Raw genomic sequence first — 17,248 nt, forward strand, 5'->3', positions numbered from 1 at the left:
AGCCATGACTCTGCTTTTCCCATACCTCAGCCTTCTCTCAGTCATTTGATTTGGTTTTAAGCAGCCTTGTGATGATTTGAGTTTTGGTGGTTTAGTTTTAAGTAGTCCTGTGAGAAGCGGGGAGTTGGACTCGAAACCAACTCGAAATATTCTGGGATTCCTGTTTGTCTCCAGGCATAAACCCAGAGTCATAACAACATCAGAGAGACTTAGACAAGGCATGGAGCCTCTCCCTCTTGTGGAGTCCATCAGAATTTAAATTTCAGAAGCTTATTCAGTGCCAAAATACATCCTTATGGAAATTCCTTACTCTGCTGCTGTTCTCCAGTACAGCTGGGATTCTATGGCTGTGCTGCCAGCAGGTTTTGAAAACCTGGAGAAGAATTTGCCTATTTGTGAATTAAAACCTGGTATAATTTTATAAGAAAACATGAGGGATTTCACAGCCTATTACTATTTTCCCCTGAAAATCTCTCTGCATGACACACAGGGAGCTTGGGTGGATTTGCTGCTGGGATGTGAAACTCTGTCCCTGTGCAGCCTTTGGGGTACATTGCTCAGTGTGTGCTGGCATTTCGTGTCTGAAGGGTTTTCATTTCTTGATGAGGCTGACACCCAGCCAGGTGCATCTCCTGCTCCCTGTGCTGTTGTTCAGGGAATTTTGGGAGCCCTCCAGGAAGGTGTTGGTTCATCCAACATTTGTGGGACATCCCAAACTTAATTAACCTTTCCCGTTGACCCCTGAATTTCCCTGTGTTTCCTTAGTGCAGTGCTGTAAAGTCTCACTGTGTTTAGTTGTTACATCTTGGAAGACATTTTACAGAGCAAGACAAATATTTATGATTAAGCACGAAGAGGAAGCACATAAAATATTTGTATTTCTCATCAGTGCACGTCAGGGTCCTGATTTCTGAAACTGAAATTCTGGACTTCACAGTCAACTTTCCCTGAGATGATTTGTGCTGTGTAAGACTCCTCATTCCATTGCCATGTCCTTTATACACTGAAACAAAAGGAAATTGCTGCTTTTTAAATTGGGGGCAAAGAGTAAATTCACCCTGTTTTTATATTCAGGCCGGCTCAGCTTTAGGGGATTTAAGTGATGTAATTGTATTGTACTGGGCCCCACAACTAGTCCAACTGAAAAAAAATAATCTTCAAAGTGAATATTTTAGTGCTTCATGCAAGGCACATTGCTCAGTGTCTTGGGAAAAAAAGTGAAGCTTTTCTTATATTTGTGAACCGAGGGCCATTGTTGTACAGGTTTTCTAAGCTTCTGTACAAATCTGAACTGCACAAAAAATAGAGACTGCTGGCTCCCACATCCTTAAAAATGAAGTTTTTTTCCTGCTTATAATGAGATGTTGCATTTATTCATGGGATTAAGTCCTTAAAAGAAAGGAAGGTGCATAAAAACCACATTCCTGGAAGTTTACATCATAATATCTCAAAATAAAAATGTCTTCCTGAGGAAGAAGATGCATAAATTTGGAGCCTCACTATGAGCACAAGGCCTGATATCTTGCCCTTTTAAGTTTAGATTTGTTGTGTTTCCATCTGACTGGACTAAAGCTGCTGTCCCAGTGTCTTGTGACACTTGGCAGTGTGGGTGGGTTTGAATAAGCTTTGAGTTTTGGGTTTGATTCCAGTGTGGAGTGGAATTATTAGATGTGTTTTGCAGGGAGAGGGATTTGTTATCCAGGGCTCATTTTTGAATTATTGGATCTTTGGGAGGAGAAGGGGGACATTTTCCCCTCCCCATGGTCTCTCCAAGGTAACAAATGTGGGCAGAGCTCTTTATATTTTTCTTTCTGAGGTAGATTTTGTTCTGGGAGAGGTGACTAATGTGCTTAATGTAGTTCAGTGTCAAACAGCTGTAAAATTAAAAATATCTGTATTCAGCAGCTCCCTGGAATGTGGGATTTGGGGGATAACTGAGCCAAACAGCAGGAGCAGATGGAAAACTGATCCATCAGACAGCTCCTATCACTCTGAGCTCTGGAGGTGTCACTGGTGTGCCCATTCTGAGGAATGGCGAGGAGTTTTGTACGTGGGATTTGGATCCTTTGGATCCTCTGTGGGAGGAATTTAAACCCTAAATGGTATTTTGCCATCTGAGTTTAGATGGGGAAAGAAATGCTGATTTTGGTAGTGATGATTTTTGCTGAATAATTGTTATTGCCTCCTAAATGTATGGGGAATATGATGGCTTAGATTGACACAGATGTGCTTCCCCCTAAAAGGAGTGTGGGAAATGGAATCGGTGAGGCTGTGGAAATAAAATATATCTGGAGGGGTGGTCGATGCTCTCTAGCAAATTTGAGGTATGCAAATGCACAGGTATTCTAAGAACACAAAACCAAAACCCCAAAATAATCATCACCAAAACCGTGGTACAGAATTTTGTTCCATTTTCTCCAGTTTCTGCTGGGGAAAAAAGGCATTTTCCTTTTTCTGTAAGGAGAGGAGCAGTCTCCCTATTCCCAATTATTCCATCAGCTGTGAGTGAGAAGCCAAAATAATTTTTTTTTTTTTTTTTTTTTTTTTTTTTTTTTTTTTTTTTAATATACATCATGAAAAGAACCTCTAGAAGTAAACAGCAACGTACTGACTCAGGGCTTGTGGCATTTCTTTGATCTCTTTGCTAATGGAATTACCCTGCTCTCCTGCACTGCAAACAGCCTCTTTGTGAAGATGTAGGATTATGTTCTTTGTCCTATTGTCAAAGTCTGGCCTGCAAACCACAGAAGAGGATGTGAATACTGTAACTTTGGGCTTGGCAGCTTCCTGACCTTTCTGAAAGGCTCTCTCAGTGCTGCAGCAGCTCCTCCAGGGCTGGCAAGGTGACAGATGAGATGAATTAGCTGGGCTTTTCCGTCTCTTACGTGTCAGATTCTTTGTTTTATATGGAAATAATTCCTGTCAAAATGGGAAATTTATCGGGAGGTACTTCCTCTGCCTGCAAAATGAAAATGTCAGCCCCAGGTCTGTGTGAATGTGTCTTCTGTTACAAGCCATGGGTGGAGCCAGCTTTGTCCCTGGATGCCACCATCGTGTTCTCCAGTGCCTGAGCACAAAGTCAGGCAGCTCTGCTGACCTCTGGGAGTTGGAACACATCACAAAAAGTTAATAACAAAACCAGTAACAAGTTAATAAAAGTTGGTAATATTTGAGTACTCACATCTGAAATATTTATAACTTACCTGAATTTTTCTCTGTGTTGTGTCAATATAGTGAATGTCTCCATCTTTTCATGTGTATCTTTTCATATATGTGAATGTACATAAAATATTACAGAAACATTACTATTGATGTACCATCCAGTCTGAGGAAACCCAGCCTGGTTTCTATAGATGTATCAGGTTTAATATGTCAAATAGTGTAGGCTGTTGATATGAAATATCTTTGCACAGAGATTTAACATCTGTCATTACTGTAAAGGCTGAATAACATCACAGCATTATGGCTTTCTAATAGATTAAGAAGGAGCCACCTGTCAGGCATTGCCCTGCTTTGCATTTTGATTTATGACAAGCAGGGAATAATCCTGCACCTTGTCTGAGCAAAGATGGCACTGGGATAATTTTCTTGGTTTTTGTTTTGTTTTTTTTTAATCTGAAAAGGCAATCATGCTAAAAAGAGTTTTGTTTAAGCATTGGGGGGCATTTAATTTAATGAAATCTAATTTGTTAATATTTATTCATTGTTACTATTATTAAATTTATTAATTAGATGAGATTAATAAAAGGGGTTCTACAGTGGGTAGAGAGCCATTGAAGGGAAAAGAAGCTTTGAAAGGTGGAGGTTTTGTTGTGAGCTGTGGACACCGTGTTTGGGCGTGTGAAATTCAATTGGAGAAAGCGAAAATAACTCCGGCCTCGCATCGCCTTCTTCAAAGCCCTGCAAAGGGAAGTTGGGCAGAAGCTGGGACAGGAAATTGAAATCTGAATACTATTTTAAACTGATCGGGTTAAAGGCCTCTCTTTTACACCAGCACACTTGTTCTTTTATTTGATACTTGAACTCTGAAAATTTTCTGTGACTTTCTAGGGAGAAGGAGGAGCAGCTGAGGCGGGTGACGGAGGTACAGAGGCTGCAGGCCCAGCAGGCAGGCGCTGCCCTGGAGGAGTTTAAGCGGCAGGTGGAGCTGAACTCAGAGAAAGACTCTGCAGAAATGAAACAGCGGGTGAGGAGGTCACAATGCCAGCCTTTCTGAAACTCTGGCGCAGTGGGATAGCGGATTCTGATCTTATAATGCCAGAAACATGCTCCACTTGAGAGTGCTACATCAAAATCTTTCACAATGTAGTGTCTTTGCGGCGAGTCAGAAAGGGATGGTGGCGGGTGTTTCATCTTTCTGACAAAGCCAGAATTGTCATTGTTATAAAGATATCTGCAGTTATGATACTGATTAGGGATTTTTCAGGAGTGAGAGTATAAAGGGTTAGTTTATACACCCTATGGAACAACGCTTGTCGTTTCCCACTTAAATGTGGCTCTTCCTACTCTTTTCCCAGCGACTCTGTCTTCCATTAATGAGCTCCTGTAATCAGTTTGAGCCCAAACAGGGGCAGAGCCATGGTGGCTGCTGGCAGTCATGTGCAGAGGATGGAAAAATCCACTTTTTTGTCCCTGAAAATCAGGGAGTTTAGTGGCTTAAATTTCTTATGGAGCAAACAGTAGTTAAACCGCTCTCCGGGGAGTTCATAAAAGCAGCCCAAGGAGTGAAAGAAAGGAGGAACAAGCAATAGGTGATCAAAAAGAAGGAGAGAAAGGTGATATTTCCTAACTCCTCATGTGGTTGAGATTACCAGACAGAACTCCAGCTTGTAATTCTGGATTACAAGTTCCAACCTCACCGGCCTTGACCAAACCTCGCTGTTGGCAGGAGGGTGCTGCAGGCTGGGACTGGAATGGGTCGCTGGAATGGACTGGAAGTGCTGCCTTAGGACTGAGGAAATTCCCTTTTTGTTGTTCTCAAAGTTTTTTTGAAAATCTTCACTGCTGCTATTTTTAATACCCGTGCAGACAGCGAATAATAGAATTTGGAAATTAAAAAAAAAAAAAGGCAAGAACAAACTTATAAAAGCAAGATGTGTTCAGCAAACCAGACCCACGAGGGCAATACAACAAATCCCACAATTTTAATCTGACATTTTCTGTACTGTGTGGCCCTCCTGCAATTACTTCATGATGACTTAAAATAATATCCTAGTTCTGATCTAAAAGGGATGTTGTCTAATTCTAGAAAGGCTAATAATAGATTCATTCACTTAAAAAAACTTTCAGCAAAGAAAACCAATCCAAAAGAATTTGGAAAACATAGTTAACTAATTTTAAAATGTCAGTAAATTTCCTTCAGAATATTGCTGCATTCTGGGAAATTTTGAAAGTCAATTTTGCTGTACTCCATGAATCAGCCAGAGATTTACTCTTTCCCAGCTGGGGTGTTAAAATCTAGAAATACTAAATGATATTGTGCAGTTGAGTGGCTCTGTTCTACAGGAATCAAGGAAATCCAAGGAAATACATCAAAGGGACACTGCTGAAGCTCTCTCTTCATGGCTTTGGCCTTTCTCATTCCTCTGCATCCACATACTCTGAGATAAATCCCCCAGTCCATTGGAACATACTGGAAAATTCTGTGTTTTGTGCTGAGGTGGGATGTATTACTTACAAAACAACTGCAGTAGCCATAGCAACACTGTCCTTTTATCTGCATTAGGAATAACTGGGCTTTAAACCCATTTTTGGTGTGAGATAAAGTTAATTTTGGAGATAAGTAGGATGGGGTCATTTTCAGTTGTTGCAATCAATATTTGATTCTTTAGTTTGGCTCTGTGATAATATCATTTATTTTGTCATCTGCTTCCTATTTTGTCGAGCTTGTGATTATTAAGAGTCACCTGATGTCCACTGGTGGGTGGGTGGCACGTGTTTAACTGCAAGATCTGGATTTTTTCCAGTGCTAATTAAAATAATACATAGGCTATGTCATGGTACTGTAGATCTGGGGCTTCCTGGGTTTGGCAAACAATGATCAAGATTCTTTGTCGGAAATAGATGAATGTGACCTAACAAATCAATCTGCAGAGGCCAGTAGATTTAAAGCATCTTTGCATGTGTTTTTACTATTTCATTTTTTTGAACATTTTCATTCTCTCTCAAAAAAAAAAAAAAAAAAAACCAAAAAAACAGCTCTCCTTTAGTGCAGTAACAAGATCTGTTATTTTTCTGTGTTTTATTAACCTGAGTAAAATATGGCCATGGACATGCAATTTGAGTAAGTTTGGAGCCGGAAGAAAATGATTCATAAAACATTGATTGCAGTCCCTTTTCTTAATGGCAGATGATAGCAGTGAGGTTCAGGAGCTGCTTCCTCACTGCTCTCTTTTTCCACTTTCTATGTGCCCAACTGCTCCTGCTCCAGTCCCTTCCTTTCCTGCTGGAGTACTCTGCAATAAAATGCTGTTCCCACTCCAAGTGCTGCCTTTTCTCCTCCTTCCTGGCTGGGGAGAAATGTCCAGGCCAATTGGCACAGACATCTGTTGAACACTGAGCACTCCCCCAGGCCAAGCAGGATTTTGGCTTGTGGTTCAGAAATTCATGGGTTTCTTCTTTTTGTGGAGCAGATGGGCTTGTGGTCCTTCAAACCCCTCCACTTCTTTTTCCTTTTTAGGGACACGGTTTATTCACTGCTTATGTTGGGATCTAGATCTGAAAGTCATTGATGAGTGTGCACTGCAGCAGAGTTGCATATATATATTTATATATATATATATTCCCTTGGAAACATGCCTGATGTACAGCTAACAGTTGTGCTTTTGATACAAAAGCCTTTGTTAATTGAGTTGTGAAATTGCTTCCTTGATGCTGCGTGCTGGAATCTGTGGGACTCATTATTCATAGGCGATGACTATCTTCAGAGGACTTCACTTGCAGCCAAATAATTCTCTTTTAAGTTCTTTAAAGTTATTTTCTGATTTAATGTAAACTTGCTTTAATTGTGCAGTTTATGCTCTGACTCGCACATGATTTCCCTTGAATTTCCACAGGCTGTGTATTTTTAAGTGAAATATATTTGAGTCTTAAATGTGTCTAGAGAAAATAGTCACTTAATTTCGATGGGATATTCAGCACTGTTGAGTGAAAAACTGAGCCAGTCCTTTGTAATTAGGGAGTGGCACAACAGTGATCACTGTGTCCTTGAGTAACTAATAATCCTGTAGAGGCTGAATATTCATTTCCACCACATACAAATGGTGTTTTTATTATTCCCAACAAGTGATATTCTCCTCTTTGATGGTTTACAAACAACTGTAGAAATGTCAGAACATTTCAAGCTATGCCTTTCTTTTAAAAAAAAAATTAAATATTCCCTTTCTTTTCCCATGTAGATGGCAGAGGTTGAAGCAGATCTAAGCAGATCAAAATTGCTCCGGGAAAAGCAAGCCAGAGAATTCTCCTGGCAGTTGGATGAGATCAAGAAAGGATATGAACAACAGGTCAGTTGCTTTGCTCCTCCAGGTGGAGGGGAGAAAACACCCTTCCTGCAGCTGTAGGTCACTGTGTGTAGCTGTCCTTCCTATAAAAACACCATTTATAGATATGCAGAGTTTTGTGGTGGGGTTGGAGGGGGATGTAGTATTTTCTACACAGAAAATACTTTTTGTTTCCTCTTCACAACCCTTTGTACCTCTGTGGCAACACCTATTTTCATAATCACCAGGTTCAATTATTTAACACATTATCTGTTTCTCTTCTTGTCAAGAAACAGCAGTTTATTCTTTTTATCATGTTTGACATGGGGAGTGTTCGTATGAATGCTTGTTTTGGCCCACTGAACGTGATTTTCTTCTTTGTAATGTAATTTCAGGGTTGGGAAATACTCAGGAAACGTTTGGGTGGAGACAAGAAAGTTTTGTTCAGTACTGCTGTGAAATGTAAAGGGGGGGAAAGCAGAAGGAGAGAAATTATTGCATGGCACAGATTTGGGAGCTGAGGAGCTGCACCGGACACGGTGTGAGCTGGTTCTTGGTCATGAAATTAAAGTGGCCTTTGTTGGTAACACCTGCTGAAGGACTGAAAAGGGATTTTTAGTACTTTGTAGGAATGAGGTGGTTAATCCATAAAAGTTCTCTCTTATCACTGTTGTTGTGTGGATCTAAGCTTGCATTTCCAGCAGGGAAATGTGGTTTCATTTCTGTTTATCTTCTGTGCCATGAGAGGATGAAACGCTGCGGTTGGCTTTGGAGCCAGGCCTGCTCTGGCCCATCTGGAAGGGGCTTTTTCAGGGCATTTAGGAACAAGATCACTTTGGTAGGTGTTGAGAGACCCCTGCTCTGGGCTGGGGAGGAACAATGGTGTGTTTTGTGTGTGGCTCTTGGAACAGAAGGGATTTTGTTGGGTCAGATCAAAGCAACGTCACCACTTGTGCTGCCACCTGACAGAGGTGACACGCTGGCCTCTGGAAGGGTGAGGGACATCCCACAGGTGTTCAGCTTAACTGGGAGATGTTATTTATGATGATTCCTGCATTTAGTAATTCAGAAATAGTCAGAGATACTGGGGATTTGTGCAGGAAAGGTGAGGAAGTTTGGTGTGTCAAGGACTTGCTGAAAGGAGCACGATGGGAGTGTCAGGGTCAGTTGGACAATTAAAGAATTTTTTATTTAGTCATGTTTACACATCATTTTAGGGATATGGTTGGCTCACATTTTTTCTTTACAGTTCTCATAATTTGTAGTGCATCTTTAAAGTCCCAAGTAAGCATTTATTAAAATACTTCGTTCCCATTTTCCCATCCCAGATTTTAATCTGTAGAGATAAATGCTAACCTGTAGTGTATCGGGAGTTACAATATTCCTGTTTTACCTACAAATGGTAGTTTTTTTAATGTCCCTTGTAATATCCACCAAGCCATAGATAAAATTTTCTGCCAATATTCAGCTGACTTTGCACACTAAAGGCAAATGATAATATCTCATATTGTCATGGTTTGGTTTTATGTGTCTTCTTATACTTGACTGTGTCAAAAAAACCCACAAAGCAAGAAATTAATATGAGAGTTAAAAATTTTTTGGTGAATCTATTCTGTAGCAATGTTGGTGTTGTGGTAAACATCAGTGAAAGCTTTTTTCACTGAGATGTTTACTGCTTCCCATTTATTTTATCCAGGATAGCTGCTTTTACTGTAAGAAAGAACAGCTAAGCTTTATGAGACATCACTGGAACCCGAGGGTTTCAGCCCTAAACAGCTAAACAATGAGAGCCTAAGAAGAATTTTCAGTAGAATCCTGTTTATGCCCTTTTTAAAAATTTATTTTTCTTTGTCCTTCATCTGGAATGTTCTTTGAAAGTTGGTGAGCATGAAGAATACGTGGCCCTTCCTGCAGATTGCAGGGGGTTATCAGTGGGAATGAGGTTCTTTGGGAGGCACAAAGCCCCTCCAGCCCCACCACGGAGCAGGATGAGCTCAGTTCTTCCACTCTTAAAATTTCCTTTCAGTCCTTCCAACTTCTGTTTCTCTGCACTGCTCTCTATTTATGCTTCAGAACTTCTAAACTACTTTTTAAAGCAGACTTTTCCTTGCCTTGTTTTACTGCATATTTCTTTGGTTGTTACTTGGCAAGGAGCACTCTGATTTAAAGTGTTTAAATAGAGCAGTGAATTCAAAGTGGGGATACATTTTGACAGGGCTCCAGCAGACTTCCAGTTGGAAATAGACACCCAACCAAAAACCTGGATATTTTAGCTACCTGAGAAATGTAGTGATTGCTTCGAGATGTTTTGCCTCAAGTGTCTGAATCTAATTGAAAAAATGAAGTTTAGACATCAAAAGGGAAGGGAAATTGCCCTACAGATTTATTTTTTGTTGGCTTTCATGGTGAGTGGCAAGGGTAGCGCTGATGGCAACCTGGACAATTCAGTTGTCCATAATTTTAATCAGATTGATAATAAAGAACCAAATTAACTGATGTGTTACCCAGTTCCCCAATCTGAAAGACATTTTGGGAATGTAGGCACTTGGAGCAGTGGTTTCACTTCTCTGCTTTATCTGAATGGTTGATGTCACAGGACTCTACTAGAATCCTGATTTCAAAACAAATATTGGTGTGAACATGGACTGTTCATTGTGGGGCTGAAAGATTGCTCTGCCTGCAGATTAGACATACATTGATATTTATCTGATATTTATTACAACAAATACCCCGATACATTGATACTTATTTACCTTTATCCTTTGCTTCAAAAATAATTTGGAGAAAACCGCAGCACTTAATATCTTATTAGCTTTTCAAATGCACTCAAATCCATTAATAAAGCAAAAAGGAACTTTTGGATCTTGCAGTATTTGGTTTCAGCTGTCACATGTCCCTCCTGGTCCCAGCTCCATCTGATTTGGTGCCACTTGCTTTTGAAGTATCCACTGAGAACACTCTCAGAGAGAGAAACTGGTGGCTTTTTTTTTTTTTTTTTCTTCTTTAAATATACTTTAGCTCAACTTTGTTCTACTTGCAGCTGTTAGATTTGAAAGTATATTTTGAAGGAAAAAAAAAAAAATAACTCCAGCAGCACCAGAGTTGCTATCTGCTGGGAGCAGCTGCTTGCGGCACTTCAAAGCCAGTGGACAGCACAGTGAAGGCCTCAGCCTTTCCTGCCTTTGAAATGGTTGCAGTATCTGTAGTTGGGCTTTATGGCACTGTCAGCACAGGAAGAAAGGTTGTTTGGTTTTTTGCACCCCCTCCCTTTTTTCTTTTTTTTCATTTTTCCCCCCTGCTTTCTAATTACGTCCTCAATCCAGCTCAAAATACCTGGGAAGTGTTTCTGACGAGTTCATCTTCTGTGAGCCCAAATGTTTGAAAGATCATGTGCCCAGACTTTCCAGTAATGGATTTTAGTCAAATTTGACAGAAAAGTTAAGGAACTTGCTGGTTTTTTTCCCATATCCTTGTCAGTTGAGCACTTTCTGAGAGCACATCTTTCGTGGGGAGTGGTGGTTCCATGGCAGAGATGGGACAGGGCTTCATGCAGGGACATTCCCCAGCACACTCAAGTACATACACACCTTTGTTTCAAGCAGATTTTCATAAATTGTTGAGAATGGAACACTTCCAGTGAACTCAATGTGATTCTAATGCTTAAATGACATTAGCTTGTCCTTTAAAAAATCCCCAAACTATTAATAATAACTGTGATCACTGTTACACCCATTGTTTGCTGTGAACAGTTGCTGAAGTGACTGAGTGAATGTGAAATAAATGAGATGCAAGATTAGTAAGAGAGCCAAAGCCTAGGAAATTTTATTTTCCATCAGTAGCAAACCATTTGAGTTATTGTGATAGCAGGATGAGGTTACCTGATGAATTATGGCCATACTCTCTGAGATTAAATGCCAGCCTAAATATATAAATAATCCTTTTGATTTGGTTCATCTTTAACTGTGTTTATTCCCTTTAAAAATAATTATTCATGCTTCCATAGGAAAGTGGAAAGTTGTTACATGATAGCTGAAGAATCACCCTGTATCTCAGGAAATCCTTTCTTGTGACATTTATTGTTGGGATCTGACTTCTGTAAAAGTTATGAAGAAATTAGAGTTGTCATCTTGTCCTATGAATCCAAATAGGGAAGAGACACCTTCAGAAATATTTTCCTGGATATTTAATGAAATCACTTTGAAATCATGCTAAAGACAAGCCAATAGACAATGCCTTTAAGTTGGCAGCAAGACAAAGGTGTGGTTAAGTTTAAATATGCCTTTTATAATAAAAGAAGTGAAGTAAAGAAGTGCAAAATAGCTGGTTAAAAGTGAAAAAAGCATGTTTTCCCACCTGCCAGCAGCAAGGACAACATCTGAGGTGCTGCTGGGACACTGTTCTTGTTTTAGCAGTGTGCTGGAGCAGAGAAAAGTGTTATTGAGAGGAGAGGAAGAATATTCTGTAGATCTTTTTGTCTTTTATAACTTTCTAGTGAGGTTAATTTAAAGAAAAGAGTGAGGTTCTCTCAGGCAAAGGCTTCACTTAGTAATTAACACTAATGGAGATAACAAGCTCCACCTCCAGCTCGCTTTGTCCCCATACCCTTGTGCTGTTAGGAGTTCCTCCCACTGCACCTCCATTCTGGCTTCTCTTCTGCCCTCATTCTTCATTTTCTGGATTTTTAGCTTCTCTTTTACCAATCTGTTACCCGCCCAAGTGAAGGAAACACTTGCAAAGCCCAGTTTGAAATCTGCTGTTCCTTGGACAGACCCATGTCCCAAGCATTTCTTAGCTGTGCATTAACCTGGCCATTTATTTTCAGAGACCCACAATCCATTTTTACTATGCTGGTTTAGTTGTGAGGAGAGAGTCTTTGTGGAAAGCTTTGTTCCTCTCCTCTTTGTCTGTACTCGAAGATAATTGAAATACAGTCTGTTCTTGCAAGGAGGCCAAATGAGCACGTTAGTAGAAGCTCTAAATTTTTCATGTCATCGGCAACAAGCTGCATAAATTTCATTTAATAAATTAATCTAGGATGCATAAACGTTTCCTTTGAACCATCCTAAGACACAGATGAATACCATTTGTGCAGAATATCTGAGGAATAGTTTCTTCAATCAACATCAACTTTTTGCTTTATAGCTAAAACTCACAAATGGGAAAAGGAGACGAATTTAACCTCCAAGTGAAGAGTGGGTGGAAATCTTCTCATGGTGCCATTGCTGTTTACAGAATTGTTAACCAGACAGATGGGTATTTTTGCACGGTCTCCTTCAGGCATCTGAGTCGTGTGTGATGCAGAGTTGAAAGCCTGAGCTCCCTGTGTAGTCAAAGAATCCACTTTGAGGGGAGGAGGGAGAGGGAGGCGATTCCAGAAACACAAACGGGTGCCTGCGGTAAACAGCCAGGCTGGGAAGGCAGCTCTGTGTTCAGAGGAGGCCCTTGGATAAACTGAATCCCTGAACAAAGACTGCACACAGCAAATTCTGCTGCAGACAGGCGTTTGCAGTGGCTCAAGGTCTGTTAGTTGGAAAGGAATATTTCTCTTTGCAGCCCGCGATGGGTTTGGTGGTGTGGGTGGGCTGGGGAGGGAAGGGAAGGGGAGGAACCTCCTGATGTTCATCGTGGCACCAAGTTGGATTTAATCATGGGATGCAACTCCATTTCCAGTATAATGTTACAAGAGGGCTGGAGAGGGATTTTTCACAAGGGCATGTAGTGATGGGACAAGGAGCAATGGGCATGAGCTGATGGAAGGCAGGTTTAGATTAGATATTAAGAAGAAATTCTCTGCTATAAGAGTAGTAAGGCCCTAGCGCAGGTTGCCCAGAGACATTGTGGACTCCTCATCCCTGAAGTGCCCAATGCCAGGTTGGACAGGGCTTGGAGCAAGCTGGGACAATGAAAGGTGTCCCTGCCCATGGCAGGGGCTTGGAATCAGAAGAGCTTTAAGGGTCCATTCCAACCCAAACAATTCTGTGGTTCTGTGATTTAAAACCAAATTTACTCATGCCAGAAGCTTGGGAAGATGGAATGATTGAGGTGGAGTTTGTGCTGCTCATACTTTAAAAATATTAAAATTCTAAAAAGCCTTTATGAGTAAAAATGTATAGATCGGGAATATAATTTTATGTAGTGAGAGTGAGACCATTCAGGTGCATTATTTTAGGGGAGGATAAATCAAACTGCAGTTTGGCCAAAGACTGGCTTGTTTCTTTTAAAGAATTTCTTGCAATTCTTAGTTTGCAGTTGAAAAAGAATTATTAGTGGTTGGTGAAAAGGTGTAAGTATTACAGAAAACACAGTCATACCAATTAAATTATTGCAGCCTGCACTGAAATAGAAAGTCATGTACAGTACCCCACGTGTGGTAATGTATTTTTCACTGTCCCATTTGCCCTTGGCTCATTGCACCCCTTATATCTTGGGAGACTTTATGTTTCAACTTACAGAAAAATCTCCCTCCAAAAAAGTGTAAATTAAAATCCATTTAATTTACCTGCTGCAACAATGCTCTGTTCTGGTTTTCTCCCTTAACTTGCAGTGAAAATGTTCCTTTTCTGCCCAAAGTTATGCTGAACCAGACCCCAACATGATTAGCACTCACTCCTCCAGGCTGCTAGATCAGATTGCTTTTAGCAGCAGCATTTGCAGGGATGGGTAATCCCCATATCCTCATGGAACATGCAGGTTTATTGATAGGCTTAGGAGACACAAAATGCTTCATTTTGCTGGAGTTGTTCTTTGGGGACAGATCATGTGCTGTGCCCTGCCTGGGCAGGGTAATCATGTAAAAACCTGATTTTCAAACTCTTAAATTATTTTAGGATGGAAATGCTTAAAGCAGACGTGCTGTAGGTGTGCTGCAGAGTGAATTTAGCTCAGTGACACGTGCAATACATTGGTGGCTTCTCCAGCCCTCAGTTCAGTCATGCCAAAACAGTGCTTGTAAAATCATCCTGCCTTGCAAAACCATATTTTATATAGGTGTTACTTAAAATATTTCTGGAATTGCGGACATAAATTTACATGAATTTTCATACTTTGGTGTCAAATATTTATTGTAGCAGTTACATTTTTCAAAGAGGTAGTGAGCTAACTAATTTCCTTTCCCTCCTTTGGGGACTCTAAAAAGAATTTCAAAGGTGTGCTTGTTCTTGAGAACAAGTTGAAATTGTTCTAAAATTGAAAAGCCTAAACTTAGCATGTGATGTAAAAGCAAAAACTGGGTAGTAGAAGGCCTTGTCTAAATTAGAGACTTTCAAAAGGTATTTGCTGGTGTTGATTAAATTACAAATCTTTGGCTTCTGAAAACATCTCCTGCCATCAGTGGGCTGTTTATTGTCAATCTTTGTTCTTCAGGCGTGCTAGCAGCAGCAGGATTTCACCTTGGCTCTGTATTGGACTGTGTCTTGTTTTAACAAATTGTCCTAAAGCACCTCCCCTTGTGAGTGCAGTTCCATCTGCCTGTGTTCACCAGCTGAGTTGTCACTGGCCTGGGCACAAACCACGCTGCCAGGTTTGTTTGGCATCTTTTTGTGTGAGTGAACAACTGAGAGACTGTCACCATTCTTGCATTAATCTTTTTTAGCTCTTTGTTAAAAGTTTTGTTTTCTTCTTAACATCCTTTTCTCTGCAAGAATAAGGAAGTTTAAATTTGGTTAAAATCTAAATTTAGAAGAAATAGTGTCATTAAAAGCAGAGTTTAAAATAAATAGTGTAGTTCTGATGACAGTTTAGTAAATCACCTGTTGGCTGTTGCCTTGAATGGTGTTCTGTCACGCTGTGTGGAAACAAAAAATGAAGAATTCAGCTAAGAAGAGATCATAATTTTAAAATATTTGTGTTATAACAGCAGTGGTAAGATAGGCTCTCTCAGGTCAGACAGACATTCCTGCTTGATTTTGTGTCCAGGCCATAACTGGAGACAGGAGCAGATGCACAGGGAAGGGAATGAGAGATTTTCATCTTTGAGAGAACAAGATGAGGAAACATCCAAGGCACAATGAATGCCCTGTGATTATGGTAATAGGGCACACACGATTATTTAATGAATGTTTCCTTTCAGCCTCGCCCCTAATGCCCATTGTGAGCGTCGTGTTGCTTGTCTGGCTGAAATGTATAGCACCTAGCAGTGCCTGTCCCTGGACATTGAAGTGCTGGAGTGGAGCAGACACTTGAATGTGATCTGATGAAGTGCTCAGCATCAAGGGGTGGATGCAGCAAGATCTCCACATGACAGAATTTTTGAAGGAGGTGGTTTTGTTATATCATTCATAAAGGCTCTCTCTACCTCAAAGAGGAGACAGAATCTGTCTGGTTTGTGAAGAATTAATACAATTTTCATGCAGTTTCCTGTGATGAAGTCCTGTTGTTGCTGAAAAGCAGCATGGATTTTCTCTTTCTGTTTTTTGGTATATGTTAATTTTTTGTTTTCCTTTAAAAAAACAACCCAATAAAAATACAAGAATGAGAGAGGTAGGAGTGGAAGGGAAGCCATAGTGCTTGGCAGCAGTTCTGAGGGGAGCAGGAGCTTCAGGGAGTGCTCACCAGGGCAGGGAATGGCTGCTCAGTCACTTTGTGCTCTTTATTTGTTGGTTGGGATTGTGGAATACCTGCTAATATTCATTAGGGAAGATGGGTGTGGAGGCCTCTGAGGGATGAAAATGCTCTGGTCCTCATCCTTTCTCTCCTCTCCTGTTTCTCCGCCTCCGCTCCCTTCCAGAAACACCTTAAAGTACCAAACCAAATCCATCATGTGGAATACGTAGCTTTAAATTAATAGGGTTTTAAAATTTTTCTTCAACAAATTTTCCTCTTGTAAAGCACCTCCCCTCATGCTACCACTCTTTCTCTTCCCATGGATGAGCTGAGGGAACACCCCTCCTACTGAAGGACCTTTAGCTCATTCCACCTATTCAATTAAAATCTTTGTGTCTGTAAATGCTGGAAGTGAAGAGATTACTAAACAAAACAATTTACTTTGGTTGGTGTGATAAAGGTGTAGAGTTGGAGAAGCAGGATGTGTTCCCTGCTCCCTCTGGGTCACATTCCCTGCCTGCTGCCATGTCTTCTGGCAAAAAAGTGACATCTCCAATAACTGAAGCTTTCCACAGCAAACTGCCTTAACCCAGACCTACATGGAACAACCAGCTGAAAACCCAATAATTAAGACAGCAAAATGTTTGAAGGGAAAGGCCTCTCCTGTTGACACGATTACTTTTTAATCAGGTCTTATTTATGAAGGAACACTGAACATTTTTTCTCCTAAATCAGGCAAAGGCTCTACAGTTATTTTAGGGAGCAACAGCTTTTTCTCTTAGGCACAGGATGGACACCGTGAGCATCCAAGAGAAGCCAGGTTTGTACAGAAACCTTGGGCAAAAACCTGGCGTAAAGAACTTGGTGTGAGGATGCCAGGCCCAGCCTGGAAAGTGTGAGGGGTTAACCCCTGCAGGGACTTGAGGCACCTCCTAATGAGCTCTTTAGTGTTATTAAATAATGTAGATACGTTAAACCGTGCAGTGTTGCATCTGCTCTTCTCCTCGCTCCGTTTGTGGAAGGATGCTCCCAACCACAGCATGGACGGCACGTTTCCCTTTTAAGCTTGCAACACGCTGATCTGCACTTTGAGAAAATGCACTTTTTTAAAAAATTTATTTTAACTTAGCTTCAAATTTTCCCCGCGGAAGCCGAACAACCAGCTGATATGATTCCAGAATTGAATGCTACAGCTTTAAGATAAGGTGCCGGGCGCTCTCGGCGCT

The 17,248-nt window shown here is 40.7% G+C and overlaps 1 protein-coding gene across 1 annotated transcript in view; it reads left to right on the forward strand.

Moving 5' to 3' along the window:
- The window catches only part of CEP112 (centrosomal protein 112), a 165,138-nt gene that overhangs the window by 55,030 nt on the left and 92,860 nt on the right, over positions 1-17,248 (forward strand). The window contains exons 18-19 of the mRNA XM_058817258.1: positions 4,051-4,186; positions 7,398-7,505. Coding sequence (XP_058673241.1) covers positions 4,051-4,186; positions 7,398-7,505 — 244 coding nt within the window. The remainder of the gene's footprint in view (positions 1-4,050; positions 4,187-7,397; positions 7,506-17,248) is intronic.

Source organism: Ammospiza caudacuta, chromosome 19 (genome assembly GCF_027887145.1).
Source record: "Ammospiza caudacuta isolate bAmmCau1 chromosome 19, bAmmCau1.pri, whole genome shotgun sequence".
Lineage (NCBI taxonomy): Eukaryota > Metazoa > Chordata > Aves > Passeriformes > Passerellidae > Ammospiza > Ammospiza caudacuta.